Source organism: Anguilla rostrata, chromosome 12 (assembly GCF_018555375.3).
Source record: "Anguilla rostrata isolate EN2019 chromosome 12, ASM1855537v3, whole genome shotgun sequence".
In the NCBI taxonomy this organism is placed as follows: domain Eukaryota; kingdom Metazoa; phylum Chordata; class Actinopteri; order Anguilliformes; family Anguillidae; genus Anguilla; species Anguilla rostrata.
In genome coordinates, this window is record NC_057944.1 from 29,353,330 (window position 1) to 29,371,099 (window position 17,770).

Here is a 17,770-nt window from a genome sequence, read left to right on the forward strand (position 1 = left end):
GTCAATAATGTAAATGCACTTTTAGTTATATTGTTTGTTATCGTAATCTATGTAAGTTTTATAATTTTATTTCTTGTATGCCAGCTGTGTCACCTGAAGCTATTCTGGGCTTGTCTTTGTCCCCCTCCCCCTCACGCTCTCTGCAGCCTCAACCGCGTGGGTGCAGGCGGAGCCAGCGGCTCAGTCCCCGCCCCCCGTGCAGAGCGGGCACAAGCGGACCCCCTCGGAGGCGGAGCGTTGGCTGGAGGAGGTGGCCAAGACTGTGAAGGCCCAGCAGCAGCAGCAGGTCCTGCCTCTAGCCCCGCCCCTCGCTCAGCCACTCCCCCAGCTGGCCCCGCCCCCCATACCCACCCTGCCCGCCCCACCGGGGTCCCTGCCCACCTCCATGCAGCCCTTCCCCATGGCGTTCGACGCCACCCCCGCCCCCGTGGGCATGTACGGGCAGCCGCCCCTGCAGCCCGCCTTCGTGCCCATGCAGGCCTACATGCCCGCGCTGGCCAACAGCATGACCTACCCCAACGCCAGCGTTCCCGTGGTGGGCATCACGCCCTCCCAGATGGTGGCCAACGTCTTCTGCACCGCGACCAGCTCCAGCGGGGGCGGGGCCAAGGCCGGCCCCCTCGGAGGCCCCGCCCACCACGCCTTCCCCGCCCACTCCGGAGGATTCTCCACGGCCCCCTTCGCCAACCCGCCGGCCGTCAACGGGCTCCCGCCCAACCCCGTCCCCGCCGCCACGGCCAATCAGAACGGCGCCAGCAACGGCGCCGGGTGGCCCGTGGAGGCGGCCCAGCAGCCGGCCCCGCCCACCGACTCCCAGGAGGCCGCTCGGTTTGAGGCCCAGTGGGCGGCCCTGGAGACCAAAACGCCGCCCAAGGCGCCCAACCCCTTTTCCAACGACCTGAAAAAGACCTTTGAGATCGAGCTTTAACTGGGCCACGCTGTCCCCTGGGGCGGGCTCGACCAACTGTGATGCAGATACACAAAAACTCAACCACTCCCCCTCTCCCAGCACCATTATTTCTCTTCTTGATTTTCTGTTTCCTGGGAGAACCACACCCCTACCCCCCCCAGCTTCACTGATAAAGGTAAAAGATGGAGCTTCCCCCCCTCCCAAAAAAAAAAAAAAAATGGGACACCATGAAAGAAGAGAACTAGGATGGGTTTGGGGGGGAGGTCTTCTGGCTATAATCGGTCTTGGTTGCCAGGTCTGTATGTCCCGACCCCTCAGACTATCAGTTTACAAACCTGTTAGCAGAGCTTGAAAAGCTGGAGGATTCAAAGTCAGCCAAGTCAGTAAAAAAAAAACAGGAAAATGAAAAAAGAGAGAGAGGGATTTCAGAGAGACCTGAGGATTCCCACTGCCTACCGCAACAACCCTCGAAAATGACATCACCTGACAGAGGGGGATCAGAAAAGGACTGGACTTGGTCTCATATTTAACCAATAAAAAGTATCCGGAGGGACATTATATCTATTTTGTTTGATTTTATCCGTTACCTTTTTAAATCAGATTTTAATCACCAAAAATATTTAAGGTAGATTTTACTTCCCTGTGTGAATAAGATTTTATTTATGTTTGTATACATGGAAGGAAGTCCAGAAATGCCAGCTGTAATTTGTCAGTAGTTTTGAATGGAGAACTGACTCACCAAATGAGACTGCTTAATTATAGCCTTATGGACAAAGCTGTGAGCCGTAGCACATGGGAGTGTAAATAGCATGTTTTCTTTCCCCTATTTATTGCCCTGTGTGTGACCGTCAATTGCTGTTCAGCCTAAAATGAGTCAATGCTCCATCATTACGGACACCTCCCTTTGTCCCCATGACAACCAGCGCCCTGTTTCCGGAGCAGAGGTGCGTGAACATTCCAGAACGTTCCAGCTGAGCAGACGTGCGCGGCGCGTTTTTCCGGCCGGGGGATGTAGAAAGATTCCCGAGATTCCGAGTCTGGAATCGGATCTGAAGCCGAAGTCAAGTCTTGTGTATTCCGTCCAAGTACGTTGCTGGGCTGGGCTGGGCTGGTGTAGGGGTGCAAGTTTGGGTACGGAAGAGCGTTGGTTTGGGCACAGAGGGCGACAGGCGCAGACCTTCATGTGAGGCACGAGTGGGGTTTCGCTGAAGAAGGAGAGGCGTGATTGGAACCGGAGGGCGGGGCCGGGAACTGTAGCCGTGTTTGTGAAGGTGTCCTTTAGCGCCTGTGTTTCCGCCAGTGCGATACTCTGACAAAGCAGAGCATTTTTGCGGGTGTTGTTGAATCACTGTGAGAGCAGCTGGCTCTTCTATGGGTAGTTCTGAGAAATGGAGGGCGCTGCATCGAAGAGAGAACCTGAGCAAGCAGGCCTTGGATTACTGAGGGGGGAAGAGAAGGTTTAGGGAGGGGCCAGAGAAAGGTGCGGATTCATCCGGACGGAGAGGAAGAAACGAGGGGTGGGATGTGCATGTGGACGGAGGAGAAAGGAGGAAACGGATAGAGAGAGGAGCAGGTGAGAGGGAAAAAGCAGGAAGACGTGGGTTACAGGAAGAGAAAAAAAGGATTTATCATTTCTTTCCATTAGTTTACGCAGGAATGAGGTTTTTTGGGCTCGGGGTTCCAGGGGACAGGTACGTAGATGAGGGCGTGTCCACATGCGCAGGTGTGACGGAAGTACCCGCTTGGGGTGAATATGATAACTGCTTGTGCCGCGCTGTGCTTCTTCAATGGCTTAATTTGGGGATTTCTGCCAGACGGCAGTTGTTGCGACCAATAGCGTGAGTAATCTCAAGGTATAAGGTGGATGGGGGTGTCCTGAAGGGTGAGGTCAGCTCTGTGGTACTTTCATTTTTGCTACGGTCTCACCTCAAGTTCAGAACAGTGTGTGAGGACTGTAGAGCTGTGAGGGGCAAGGCTGCGAGCCAAACCAATTTTTAAAAGGTACTTTGTGTGCGGTTTGTGATGGAAATTAAAATGGATTCCTTCAAGGAAGTGAAGATCAGGTACTGTGCATTTTAAGGCTTATTCCCTGGCATTTCACTCCCAGAGTGACTGAGGCTTGATTCTGGAAAGAGAATGGTTCTGTGTTGCATGTAACTAAAAAAAAAAAACAGGAAAGATAATTGTAAAAAAAAAAAAAAAAAAAAGAAGGAACTGAAGTCACACCTGAGTGAGAAAATGAAAGGCTTCTAGTTCTCAGAGCGCAGGAGCATTTTGAATACATGCAAAAATACATGCAAATGGAGCTGCCACCTTCCAGTGAATTTACAGTCCTGTCTTCAGACAGCATTCTTACAGTCCGTGGAGACTGTTGTGAAAGCCAGCGGACAGAGCGATCGCGTCTCAAAACAACCCACGTCTTCCTGGAATTCCTTGGGTACTCAGACTCTCATATGCACCACAATCCTTGGCTTCCCTGTGTCTGTCTGTCCATTTCCTAGAAAGAAATGAAACATTTGCAGGGGAACCATTTTGCTATCGGAAAATATTTTTTACCACAACCCCCTCCCCCCTCCTTCCCCCCACCAAAATGGAAAAATAGTCACTGTTTAATTTACATTTCATGTCCCTAATCCCTCTTTCCAGGCCCCTTCTAAAATAAAATTGAAAAAAGTAAGTTCATTATGTTCATGGCAAAACAAGAAAACTAAATTACCTCATATACTTGATTGTAACTGTAGTGTAGTGATAACAAACCAGTGAAGCTTATTTTTAACCTTTATTTACAGAATTTTGTATCTAAACCTACATATTTGTATTGTAATTACATTGTACAAAGATAAATAAATAATATAATGTTAAAATGTTAACATTGGTTGTTTTGGTTTTGATATCTGTCTTTTCTGTTTAAAGATCAATTTTTTTCAATGTGTTTTTTGGTCCTTCATTTGCTTTGCATTTCTATTACATTTTTCCTGGGAAGATTCGATTCTTGACTTCCTTATTCTCCTCAGGTGCAAGGCGAGGACTCCACTAGCACACAAAGAATGTCAATTATTGAAGTTAATGAGGTGTGTAGGGTGTGCATTCCAAACTGTGCATTATTAAATACACCGATGGCCAGGAGCTGAACAGCTCCCCATGTTTTCCCATAACTAAGGAGACACTGCAAATGTCCTCAGTGACCATTTCTGCGTCCTCCTCTTTGGCTGTACGTCTCCACATCAGGCTCTTTCTTCAGGAGTTCAGCAACCCATATAGTTCCACACATAACCCCACAAACGTGGAATCCAGTGAATGATGCGTTTTTCTGGGTGTTGACTCCCCAGTGCAAATTACGCAGTATGTGGTCTGTAGGTTTATGACGTGATCGTTATGGATACGTTCACCACAACTCTCCGCATACGTCCTCTGTGTGTGAGAGAGGGGGAGAGAGAGAGAGAGTGTGTGAGAGAGAGTGGTTGGGGGAAGTGGTGGAGGATGACCAATTTCCAATTCATTCTCTGAATGGCAAAACAGTCATGGGTTAGGAGTGACTCAAACCTTCTTTATAAAGCTGTTGCTGTGTTAAACAAGAGATGGGGAAAATGTCCACTTATCCCACTGATTTCAACATCAACTAGGATAAGTGGACATTTTTTTCTAACACTTTCCACTGAGAAAAAGTGCAGGTCAAAAGTCTGCCTGGACAAGGCCTCTTTTCATACTGTGTTCCAAAGGCCGTGAGAAACACGCCGGCGGCAGAAAACTTTACTCGTTTTAATAGTAATTCTATTGTTATTGTCATTCTGCAGCACAACTGTGTGTGAGAGGGGAGTCTAAAAGAGCACAAGGAAAAATAAAATGAAGAGGACAGAGCTGGAGCAAGAACCGGGCCTACAGTAGGTGGTAGCTGGGTTGCCATGGATACCGCACTGAATGGGTAATTTATATACATCCCAAAAGCGCCAGTTAAGCAGCTACAGCGCATATGCATCAGCCCAAAGAAAACGATTCAGTGCGATTACAGTCTTACAGCCAAAAAAGAAGGAAAAAAACGTAGAATCAACAGCGGCCTTAATGGCTTAATTCATTGTGCGTTTAGTTTATCCTCTTTTTAAAGGACTACAGCATAGCTGCAGGTCAGTCACCTATAATCCTATATATATATATTCAATTTACGATATATGTTTTAACTACACGGTTGCTCTAAAAGTAATGTGGGCCAAAGCCATACCAAAGAAATCAAGACGCCTATTTGGCGAATTGTCATGTAAATGACAAAATAACTTCTGCGCCTTAAACGGTTAAACTCCCCCATTCACTTTTACGCATTTATGTTCGCTGCTTTTGTCACAATTCGACTTTTCCTTTAACAGCTCTATCGAACCGCATGGCAAATTGTAAAAATGATGAAAAGCTACACACATGTTGTCCAATGTATGCTAATTTGCTAATTTCATAGAATTAAATATGCTAATTTGAAACGTCCATCTACTTCAAAGGCTTGCGTCACGGTAGCCCGTATGAGCACCTGAAGCGGTTCTGGCATATTTTCCCCATCTGATCCCCGCACGGCAACTGTATCCTAATCGCGTTTGATTAATGTCCTGTGCTTAGTTGGCAAATTTGAACGGAAGTGTACTTCTCTCTCCGCTATCTAATTTATATTTCACAGTAAGAAGCAGTTTACCGGCAGGGTGCTTTATTTGCAGGCGCGTCCGTTCCAGTTTTGTTCCACACAATGCTCTTTCAATCAAAAGAAGAAGATTGCACGTGTGTCCAATAGGACTTTGTCACATGTAAAAGGCGCCGTACGGTAAGGATTGTTTGCTGTTTATTTAGCCTAGCACCTTAAGGTGTTTCCTTTGAATCTTGGGTGTCTCACTGGTCATCCCGTCCTTTGTATAATATCTGTTCAAGAAGCAATTTGAATCATTTGAGTGCTATTTTCCAAGTACTGTTAGAATTTAATTGGTGGTGATTTATAAAAAAAAAAAAAAAAACCTGAAGTCAGTGTTCAAAGGAGAAAGCAAAGAACGAGAAAATGTGGAGGAGACAAAAACGAAAAAATATCAGGACATGGTTAAATTTTAATTAAAACTGGAGCCCAGTATGGAGGTACCCAGTTTATGGCCTTTGCCTTTTCCTGACCTGGCCAGCCTCTAGACCACTGCCAGTTTGTGAAAGAACACTGAAAAGCTGTAACAGAGTGTGAGCAAATACGACACACAAAAAATACATCAATATGGCTATATACAAATATGAGTATTCAGTGAGAGTGGTGTGGCGATTGTGCTGTAGGAAGTCCACGTTTAAGGCCTGAAATGCAGTGTTATACTGGAAAATCACGGGGGAGTCCCAGTCCCAGCCACTCTATCACACTCCCATTTAGGCTGCAGTTATATGCACATCAAAGGGCACCAGATTTTGTAAATGACACGGGTTTCTTAGACCTTGTAAGAACTCTGTTATAGTTTTACCCAGATTGTAAAACAGATTGACCAGCCAGTTTACATAAGTTCCTCAAAACACACACACACACACACACACACACACACACCCTATCCTTGTAGCATGAACATGAAATAATCAGAGCCTTTGGAATGGGATGTGTTAAGTGACCTCGGCCAACCTCTCCAAGAGGGCACAAAATGGGTGAAAAAAACAAGCCTTTGGCATTAAGCAAGTGTATCTGACAAAAGCAACAAGGTTTGGTGAAAGGGTCCCGCAGTCCAAAAGGCTTGTCCGCTTAATTTGGAGGAGAATACGGGACCTCGGCTGCCAGTGTACATGCCCTGCGCCCTTTGTGGACTAGCGCCCTTAAAACCACTTAGAATCAATTGGCGTCTCTGTGGGATCACACCGGGACAAGAGCGGCGAGATAGCCGGAACCACTAATCTCTTTATGCCAAGACCAGGCCGGTTTTTAGGGCCCAGTCCCGCTCCGGCAAATCAAATCTTCTGGGTCGGTTCTGTTTGCCTCTTTTGCAAATCCCGGTGTTCTCTTCCGGGGGCGTGCTGAAATTATATTCCTGACCCCGGCCCTGTTGCGACCGGATTGCTCTTTTCCTGGTGCTGGTGTGCAGCTTTAAGGGTAAGGTTTAGTTAAGTTTTCTATCCCTCTCTCTCTCCCTCCCTCTCAGTCTCCCTCTCTTGTTCTTTCTCTTGCTGTCTCCCCCAGTCCCACTCTAGCTGTCCCTCTCTCCCTCCAGCTCTTTCTCTTGTTAGTGATATGTTAGTGATAAACAAGTATGAAAAATGAATCCTATGAGCTTGTTAGGAGTATCAGGCAACCTACAAGTTGAATGAAAAACACTAATAAGGACAGTGATAAGAACAGAATTACTAACAATACTAATATTGGAGATGGTGCCTCACTGGTTGTCCTTCATTTTGTGACTAGAGACCACATATCTTGCTTCTAGTGCTACACATTCAGTTTCCTCCCCCAGTATATAGGGGCTTTTTTTCTATATAATAGGGTTTGTGAAAATGGTTCCAACTTTTCAATAGATGTTAGTCCTTATGTCCTGGTATTCTGGGAATCCTGTAAGAAAATGCCGCCCTGTCCCCACTGCCTGTCCTCTCTGGGCAGCCAGGTCTGACTGTAACCGCCAATTGCTATGGCTTGCTGAGTCTGTACACTGTCAGTTATTTTCTCAATTTGTTAGCAGTCACCACGGTCAGATATTTTGCCACGCTACTCATTTTTATAGTCATGATTTGATTTGGGTTAATTCTTTTAAATAATGTATCGCTACCCTCAGGCTGATTGGTGTTGGTGATAGTAGTCTCTCTCCCTCTGCCTCTCTCTCTCTGGCTTCAGTGTCCTGGTGTTGCCCAGGCTGTGCTGGTGTTGGTTCCCCTAGTACCCGCCCCTGTCATTCAGAGAGAACCCTGGACTCATAGAAGGCTCAAGGTTAACTTTGCTCTCAGAGAGGTTGTGAGGGCAAAGGTCACTGGAGACCAGCAGACGCTGAAAAAATAATGAGAGTCAGACTCTGAGAGATGCTGAGTGACACTGACTGACAGAATTAGAATGGTGACAGTCTTAGAGAGACATACGGTGGAAGGGACAGGGGCACTAAGACTGTGAGAGACATAGACTGACAGGATTAGAGACACTGTCTGTGAAATACAGACACTGAGATGCAGACTGACCCTAAGACACAGACAGACAGACACTGAGATTAGATGAGAAAGGAAACGGAGACAATGACAGGTGGAGACTGGAAAACCATCCCATGCCAGGAAGCAAGCATTCAGGATGGCAGGCGCTGAGAGAGCCACACCCAGCAGCCTCTGTGAGTCTGTCCTTTGCAGACTGCGAGGACCCCTAATGACCAGTATGTGTTCCTTTGTGGCTGACCCCTCCTCGCCTGATGACCAACAGACAGCAGCAGGAAACCAGTTCCTGTACAGCTAGGATACTTGGATCTGGCCCTTGAGGACAGCTGCTGGTTTTCATTCTTCCCCTCTAATCAGGACTGGTTTAAACCAGGGACACCAGCTGAGTGGCCAATCAGTGGCATCAATCAATCAATTAAATTTTGGTTGGGGCAAAAAAAAAAAAGGAAACCAGCAATAATACTGACCAGATTTGAATCCCTGCTGTACAGGCCTGTACTAGGGTCCCTGGACCATGGATACTCAAATCTGTCCCTGGAATCCAAATCCGGCCCTGGTTTTCTTTTCTCCCAGGTAATTAACTGAGAAATTAGTGCTACTGATTGGTGCTACTCCCAGGTAAAGGGAGGGTGGAAAACCAGCATTTCTTGGCCCCAGAGGACTGTGATTTGACTAACGGGGCCCTGGAAGCTCTCTGTAGACTGCTCTGGCAACCACAGAAGCTGTGAACGCATTCTGTAATCAGCAACTAACCAAGGATCAGCCTCCCTTAGTCCTATCTCCTTTATGCTATCAAGATTTTAGGTTATAAAAATGTATTTACAAATGTAAATGTTATTGTACAGGGCTGCCCAACCTTGTTCCTGGAGAGCTACTGTCTCATAGGTTTTGATTTCAACCCTAATTTGGCACAGCTGACTCAATGGCCAATTAGCAGCTCGGTGAGATCTAGCTGTTGAATGAGGTGTGCTTTGCTAGGGCCGGAGTGTAAACCTACAGGACCGGTAGATCTCCAGGGACAGGGTTGAGCAGCCCTGATATAAAGCATATGCATTGGAGCAGTGGTTCTCAAACGTGGTCCTGGGGTCTCCTGTGTGTGTGCTGCTTATTGTTAAAGCCAATCTCTTTGATCAGTTCATTTGGCTGAAAACCTCCTCCGGAGTTAATCTCGCCAAGACGATCAAGGTTTGGCTTGTTGCCATTTTCTTTGTGCTCCTTGCATGCCACAAACGGTCTGGCTTTAGTGAGAAGATGGCCATACGTTCAGAAATTAGGACCCTGCAGATCTCACCCGGCAGTCTATAGTTTAATCAGTTAACCGGAACCTCTTTCTAAAGCAGTCATTTGCCAAACAGAACATAAAATAAAAGCATTAATTGATTTGGCTGATTAAAAGTCCCAGGATGTAAATATAGATCATGGCTTGCTTTGCTACTCCTGTTATAATGCTGCCTTAGAGGATTAATCATCACACAGTAGCCATTAAAATGGTCTAATTAAGAACAATTAACAGCTCGATACAATTCAGGGACTGCCACTGGGGCTGGAAAGGCAGTGAGCATACACGAGGGACCGGGTCTGGGACCGACAGCCCCTGAATTGAAACGCGGCGTCCAGCGCAGACATTTTCTGTCATTTTTCTCGGCACTTAGACAGAGCAGGAGTGCTGTGGCATCGGCAGGTGACTCCTGGACTCTGGACCCAGATAGGATCTCAAGCAAGGAGGAGCTCCACCTCAATTGCACCATTAAAATCCAGCAGCATAAACACAATTACACGGTGTATGATTATGTGAAAGAGCATCGAACACTATCACCCGCCCCCTTTCCGGCTTGGCCAATAAATAATGCAAGGTAATATTGACATTACATGTTTGCCAAGTTACCACGTGTGAGGGAGTGCTCATTATATAGCCAAGAGTTTTTTGAGATTAATGAATCTAATCTCTGGCCTCTCTTCGACCTTAAACAGTCCCGTCTCTTCTGGGAGAGCGAAGTCCACTCATATCAAAGCAACGCCTCTGTTTTCACATGCTCTTGGGTGATGTGTCTACACCTGACCCACTGTTACCAGAGGAGCTTAATCATTAGCTTACAATTAAAAAGTCAAAATGAACGTCAGTGCACTATGTGAAGACGATGAATGTATCATCTTAACCTAACACAAATTCGCGTTAAAGGAGAACCGGATGAAATAAACCGGCAGAAGGCTGCTGGAGTGAGACGTGATGTACAGCATATGCTGAGAAAGTGCTAAAACTGATCCTTTGTCTCCCCCTCGTGGCGAAATTTAAAAATGGCAATATTCTAGTTTCTGTGAAGGTCTTCATATCGGCGTGTTATAGACACCAAGTCATGCCTTTGCCATTTGTCAGCAAGTATAAATCTTACATTACTTTAAAAATTTTAAATTTGATCAAGGACAAATACTGTATGTAAATATTAATCAGTACAGGTACGCAGTAAAGTCTTTTCATGTATAAGTATGTTCTGAAGACTGAGTGAAGACTCAACCTATACTCAAGGCCATGGAATTCTATTGGTAACTGATGTGGTTGTGTTTCACGTCTTCATTTCTCGGGACAAAGCTAAAAATTTTTGCACCAATGCGATGAGGCTTTAAATTGGCAGCATTGTGTGTGAGAGGGGCGTCATCGCGCCATTTTAAGAGAGGCTGATGATCTAAACCCTTCGGACAGTACAGGCCAGATGGCCCGAGCAGAACGTGTCCCAAGGGCCTCGGCGAGGGACGTTTCACACAGCCTCCAAACCACAGCGTTACCCTGCACTGATTTTATCCAGGAGGAGCTTCCACCAGTCACACCGCGACAACCTCAGCAGCACGCCAGTTCACATTTGAGAAAACATTATTCGGTACGCCCCAGGGGCTACGATTTTTCCACCAAAACAAATGCCCTGAGCGTTGAGCAGCGGGAGTTTTGGGATGTAGTATGCACAGAGCGCCAAACTCAAACTCCCGCTGGGGTGGCACTAAATGTTTTACTATCTATGTTTCAGCAAAGAAGATCTAAATTGGTTTGGTGATTTTAGAATGGGTGTCGGTTGCAGAATTTGTGGAGCCCTGGGCTAAGGGAGGGAAATGAAAATGGCTGCTTTGGAGTGTTGTCTGAGGGTGCAGTATGTATGCTGGTTCCAGCTTCATATTAACTCACTCACAACAGACTCATCTGAAACCGCATTTAAGGGACAGTTACATAAAAAAAGTTTAATAAAGCTCTAGGCTTCTTTCATTACCAAAGCACTTTAGTGCGCATTTTCTTTCACAAAGCGTTTAAAGCCAATCGACTGAAAACGGCTGGCAGCATTCACACAACAGCTCAGTCAAATCCAATGGATGAAAATTAAAAGCAGAGTCACATATGCAGTCTGCCCCCAAAGCCAGGTTTGGGAAACAGACACTGTTGGGGATTTGTGGCTGTGCCTGGAATGCAGAACCTAGTTTTGAGTGATTTTCAGGGTTTAGTCCTGTTTTTTAAGACCAGTCTGCTTCTTATGTATCTCCCCCATTACTGTGGATAGAAGTGTAGTGGGTTACTGTGCATGCATGTGTGTGTGTGTGCGTGTGGGGCCTGTGCGTACACGTGTGTGTGTGTGTGTGCATGCGTGGACATGCACTAAGGCTGCGACTTCCTGCCGTGGCATCACGATCGTAATTCACTTCCTTGTTCCACTTGGAAGAGAGCCCACAAATCGTCATGATGAGGCGAAAGGCTGATAAACGGGACGGTAAGGCGGTTTGGGGGGGGGGGGGGGCGGTTGGCTGCTCTGCTCGATACGTTCCCTCAGCACCCTAACCAACCGTCACACCGCCATATTGTTCTGGCGGAGCCCAGGGCTGTCCATCTGTAAGCCTGCTAGCGCTGTGTGCACAGGGACCCTGCGTGTGCACTGATCCCAGACCAGTTACCCTGGACTGTTATCCACCTCGCCACTCTGGAGCCAGCTGCAGAACCTGCGCCAGAGTCAGTGCTTTGAGGGAACTGTCTGCACAAATGTGAAGGACATGTGTCCGGCAGTGGTAATCCTGTAATTCTGAAAGGGGCTTGATTGCTGCAATTCCTTTCACTTGCACTTCAGGCTGAACTGGGCTGACCTTACTTGTGTACTGGGACAGCTTTCACAGAAACTGAATGGGAAGGTTATGGCCTTTGAATGAATGAATGAATGAATCATCAAATTCATATAGCGATTTTCCAGGTAGTCAAAGTGATTTACAGTGATTAGGTGGGACTCTTCTCACCCACCACCAATGTGTAGCACCCACCTGGGTGATGCAGGGCAGCCATTTTGAGCCAGAATGCTCACCACACATCAGCTAAGGTGGATAGGGAAGAACAATCCAATTAAACGCATAGGTGAAAGTTGGGACGTATCAATCAATGATGTCATATGGACTTGAAGAGCCAGTTTTATCCCTACTGACCTTGGTTGGTGGCAAGTCTGCTGGTGGAGGCGTTGACCAATTAAGAGTGCAGTACAGTTGCCTTAAAGAGCCGATTTCCCAGAGAGGAATTAATCCTAGTCCTAGACTAAAAGGAAAAACTCCACGACAATCTCCATTGGGGGGGAAAAAAATAATACATTTCAGTCTAGGACTAGGCTTAATCCACGTCTGGGAAAGCAGTCCTAACTGCAGTAGCCATGCTCAGGTAGCAGGCCTCTTCCACAGCCTGCTGAAGGCCCGAGCTCATGTCCTCCGTGCCCTTCAGCTCTGCCCGTCGTCCTGAAGCTGCGCTCAGGCGGCATAATGGAGAGCGGGGCTGTGCATCTGACTGTGTGAAATCAGGAGTGTCTGCTGAAATCACAGAGAGGCTCAGCAGCTAATGGGCTGTCTGCACGATGGAGAAAGACACAGCCCCCCCCACCCCTCCTCCAGACTCGCTCCCGCAGCCAATCGCTGTCAGGCGCACGTCTCCCGAGCTCCGTGAAGTTAGCGGTGAACTTTGCGCCGCCGCGTGATGTCAGCGTTAGCGGTGACCTTCGACCCCAGCCGACTCGGAGAAGCAAGGGATAGACAAGGAAGGCGTTAAGAGAAAAACAGTGCTTCAGTATTCTTTATTATTAAGAAGCTTGGTAAAAAATAAAAAGATTGTCTAACGCTGCATATCTATACTGTGAGTTTCGCACAAGGATTCCGTTATTGAGTCTGTACAGAAGGCCAGTTTTCTTTTTTTTCTTTTTCTTTTTAAATATCCAGTTTCAGAAGTTCACAGTAAACGCAATGAGTCCTCAATCTGAAGAATTCCCTCTCACTCGGTTTGGAGGAATCCCGTCCTCAAACCCACTCCAGTCCGAAATGATTGAAAAGGCTAAAAATGAAAACCCCTCCCTTTAAAACACAGCAGCGGCCAGTCAGCTGTCAAATCTACCGAATGTTGCTTTTCTGATTAATGCATTCACATTTCCAGCAAACATCATCAGCCTTCTAAAAAGGAAAAAAAACTGATCACTATAGCCATGGACTCTGCATCATATATGAGTCTTAAAACATTACACCATAGAAATGAAAATGGGAGCTAGGACGGTGCCTCAGAGGAAGGTCCTCCCTTTGAAAGTCATTAATGAGATCAGATGCGTTAAAGAGGACAGAACCTGGGCTAATGTACAAACAGGAGCCTGCAACGTCCGGTCCAGATGAGAGATGAGTCCTGATGAATTCTGTCTTCAGTCTGAAAGGCAGGAGCCAAAATGGCACTTCCTCTAAAGTGCGCTCACCCTAGATGGATCGGTCCCAAGTGCCGTGGCTTGAGTTTCCTGTACCAAACACGGGTTTCCCTGTCGTGACTGTAAAATGCATGATGTCCATCCACTGTCCTGATACCCAGGAGGCAAGCATCTCAAACCGGCAGTCGCCACACGGCAAGTCCCCCACTCGGTAATAACCGAGCCAATCAGAGTAGCCGAACACAAGCAGAAGTGCCCTTCTAGCAATAACATGCAGCCCTCCTGATGCAGATAGGACGTTGGGAGGACATATTAGTATTGCTACAAATTCACACAAACTTCACAAAAAAACGCACCAACGGGGGTGTTGCCTACAATTCTCAAAACTGATGTTACACAGATGGGCACTGTACTTTCAAGCCAAAAAAAAAATGTTATGCATTATGTATTAAATGTATTAAAATGTAACGTCAATGGCTATTATGGCTTGTGTAGCTATACTGCTGTTATGGTTACAATTCAAATAATCAATCGCAGCAGTTCATTATATATAGACTGCTCTTCCCTTGCGCACTAGCACAGGGTATCAAGTGCATACAGTGAACCAGGTGGCTGAAGACCTCAGTGCCCTAACAGGGGGCACAGTTATATTAGGGGGAGGGGTCTTATTTCAGTTTGTCTCCCCCTTTGTGCTTTTTCCTCTGGGTTAAAGCTACAGGCCCTGTCTCAGACCGGGGCTGGACACAGAGAGCCCTCACATGAGGGGACCGAGGCCTGGTTCTGGAGGTTTCTGCTCGTTGGGGTGGGGGGGAGGGGGGGCCTCGTCTGGGATCTGAGCCGAGCGGTCCAGCCGTTTCCCCCGGCTCCCTGAAGCCCCGCCTTTCCAGTGGTTGTGGGAGGAGTCTCTGCGTAGGCTGGCCACGCCCATCGTAGATGACGGACAGCTGGCCTCTTCTGCGGAACGGCGGGAGATTGCGATGCAAGCCTGGGTTAAGAGAGGATGGGGATGGAGGGAGGGGCGGGGGTGCAGGGGGGGGGGCGGCCCCGCTACAGGCTCTCTTTTCGGCGGGCGCAGGTGTCGCAGATGCGCACGGGGTGGTCCCACCCGCGGGAGGGCACGGGCCGGGCCTGGGCGGAGCAGCCGCTGCACACCCCCTGCCCGCACGCACGGCAGTGGTGTTTGGACATTTTGGGGGTGAAGACCTTGGAGCAGTGGTGGCACTGCACAATCTCATGGTCCGGGACCCAGTACTCGGGCCGCGCCACACTCTTCACAAACCCTGCAGAGAGGAAGTGACATCACACCGCTTCAGCTGGGTTACCATAGATATGCACATATATGGACATGCCACTAGAATGTTCCGTTGTGTGTGTGGATGCTGTGAAAAAGTTTATACTTCAGTGTTAAAAACACTGTGTGTTTCACTGAAATGACTATCACAGTAATTACAGCAAAGAAGAATATTGACCTCATTTTTAATGATTTAATGAAGTTTAAAAAATATTGTGTTTCACGTTGACCAAAAAGGCAAGCTGACTCTTGACTGAAATATCAGTATTTTTCGCATTCTAACGCTTGAGTGCACGTATCTGAAGGACAAGCCAGCACACAGCCAGTCATGCGTTCAATAACACTCCAGATACGATAACATTACAATACAGTGGTCATAAAAAAAACACAATTACAGCAACAACTGATGAAGGACATCCAGATCAAACGTATTATGCAAAACCGCACAGTATGAAACTTGCTCTGTTGCTGAACACCTATTTGTTTTTAGATCAACTAACAGCAAAAGCAGGAAAGAAACAATATGAAATTTCAGCGTTTGTAAAGGCCAGTGCACTGTGGCAGACTGCCTCTTACCCAGGGGGTAGTCCACCACAGTGGTCACCATCTCCAGGGTGGACTGTGCAACCTCCGTCACCTTCCGGGCCATCAGTCCCCGCGGCTCTACCTGCATCACTGTGGGAAACGGACCAATCAGAGCCAAGTTCGCACACAAATGCCCTGCACCCAACCAATCAGACCCAACTCCATACACAGCTGCTCTACACCCAACCAATCAGAGCCAATGACACACACAGCTGCCCTGCACGTTCCGGACCAATCAGAGCCAACTCCACACACAGCTGCCCTGCACGCTCCTGACCAATCAGAGCCAACCAACCCCTGATTTACACCAGGTGCTGAGTGCACGCTGTGTGGCAGGTGCTTCCTGTTGGCGCCCACGCTGGTGGATTAGAGCGTTTATATCAGCCTGGGTCCTGCGCGGATCGGCTGCAGTAAACACGCTAATCCACTAGCGTGCGCACCGACAGGAAGGAACAGGATAAACCTGCAGGCAGTGCGGAGCTCGGGGACTGGAGCCTGACAGCCCTGCTCTGACACGGCTCCTGTTACTTACATCAAGGTCAACAAGAAAGACTGCAGATAAATAACATTATCAGCGCTGATAGGAGCTCCCCTCTGCAGCAGGGAAGTCCAGCCGCAGGAGATAACCCCTGCAGCACAGCAGCACTGATAACGCCGGGTCACATTTCAGGTGAAATGCTGCCCCCTGCTGCCCGTGATTAATCGGGACTGGTCTGAACAGCGCCCTGTCACAGCACCATAGAGCGCCGAGCATCAGGGTCAGATAAAGCAGCTCCATTCCTAACCCCCCACCACTGAGGAGGAAGAGCAGGAACTGATCCAGGGTCAGATAAACCAGCTCCATTCCTAACCCCCCCATCACTGAGGAGGAAGAGCAGGAACTGATCCAGGTTCAGATAAAGCAGCTCCATTCCTAAACCCCCCATCACTGAGGAGGCAGAGCAGGAACTGATCCAGGGTCAGCCCATGGTGGCGCCAGACGGAGTCTCACCGGTGGTGGCGGCCCCTCCCTGGCGGTGGCAGGCGTCGCACACCCTGACGGGGGCGCTGCCCCACCCTCTCTCGGGCACGGGCATGGTGCGGGTGGAGCAGGCCTGGCAGAAGCCCTCCCCGCAGGACCGGCAGTGGTGCCTCCTCTCCGCCTCCTCAAACGCCCTCCTGCAGCCGTGACACTCCTGGGACAGACAGACAGACAGAGGGAGCGTCACACAGACAGACAGACAGACAGAGGGAGCGTCAGACAGACAGACAGACAGACAGACGAGGGAGCGTCAGACAGACAGACAGGGAGCGTCACAGACAGACAGACAGACAGAGGGAGCGTCACACAGACAGACAGAGGGAGCATCAGACAGACAGACAGAGGGAGCGTCACACAGACAGACAGACAGACAGAGGGAGCGTCAGACAGACAGACAGAGGTAGCGTCAGACAGACAGACAGACAGAGGGAGCGTCAGACAGACAGACAGACAGAGGGAGCGTCACACAGACAGACAGACAGAGGGAGCGTCAGACAGACAGACAGACAGACAGAGGGAGCGTCACACAGACAGACACCTGGAAAGAGCGTCAGACAGAAAACTAGAGGCGTGTCAGACACTACATCAATCAGTCACACATAAACACACACGCATGCATGCAAACACATTATAACACACGTCATCCCTCCCACCAACTCACACATTAACATCATCACTCCCCCCTATGGCACACACCACTCACACCTACACACACACACACACATTACAGCACACGCTATCACTCCCAACAGCACACACATATTAACACACACACAAACACACCAACTCCTACAGATATCATATCTGAAAAGGCATCAAAGCACCATGAACAGACAAACACTCCCCCTCCATCAAATTCCAACACATTTACATTCTAGCCATTTTGCACATGCTCTCATCCGGCTTATACTCTCTACACACGATCTGTTCACCCAGCCAGATATTTACTGAAGAGATTCAAGTCAAGATTTTTTTTTGCAATTGCACTCCGCCACCTGGAGTCGACCGTAGAGTTACACGACTAACCATCACGCTACACCGCTACCGCACAACACTCACAACCGCAAACGCACTAAAATCCGTTCCTGTGACACGTGCGGATTCATAAGCCTCATAGGCCCGCAGCCAGGGGTCATGTGACATGCTATCATGGCAGCCACACGCTTGCC

At 48.2% G+C, this 17,770-nt stretch overlaps 2 protein-coding genes across 7 annotated transcripts in view; one reads left to right on the forward strand and one right to left on the reverse strand.

Moving 5' to 3' along the window:
• Positions 1 to 3,780, forward strand: part of numbl (NUMB like endocytic adaptor protein) — a 55,600-nt gene extending 51,820 nt beyond the window's left edge. For all 6 annotated transcript variants that reach the window (XM_064303760.1, XM_064303759.1, XM_064303762.1 and 3 more), the window contains one exon: positions 147 to 3,780. In XM_064303760.1, the coding sequence (XP_064159830.1) occupies positions 147 to 928 (782 nt within the window). In that variant the 3' untranslated portion in view covers positions 929 to 3,780. The remainder of the gene's footprint in view (positions 1 to 146) is intronic.
• A 9,286-nt stretch (positions 3,781 to 13,066) lies between these two features.
• The window catches only part of si:ch211-11n16.2 (zinc finger FYVE domain-containing protein 1), a 15,280-nt gene continuing 10,576 nt past the window's right edge, over positions 13,067 to 17,770 (reverse strand). The window contains exons 9-11 of the mRNA XM_064303763.1: positions 16,572 to 16,755; positions 15,572 to 15,670; positions 13,067 to 14,984 (exon numbers count right to left, since the gene is read on the reverse strand). Of these exons, the coding sequence (XP_064159833.1) occupies positions 14,752 to 14,984; positions 15,572 to 15,670; positions 16,572 to 16,755 (516 nt within the window). The 3' untranslated portion in view covers positions 13,067 to 14,751. The remainder of the gene's footprint in view (positions 14,985 to 15,571; positions 15,671 to 16,571; positions 16,756 to 17,770) is intronic.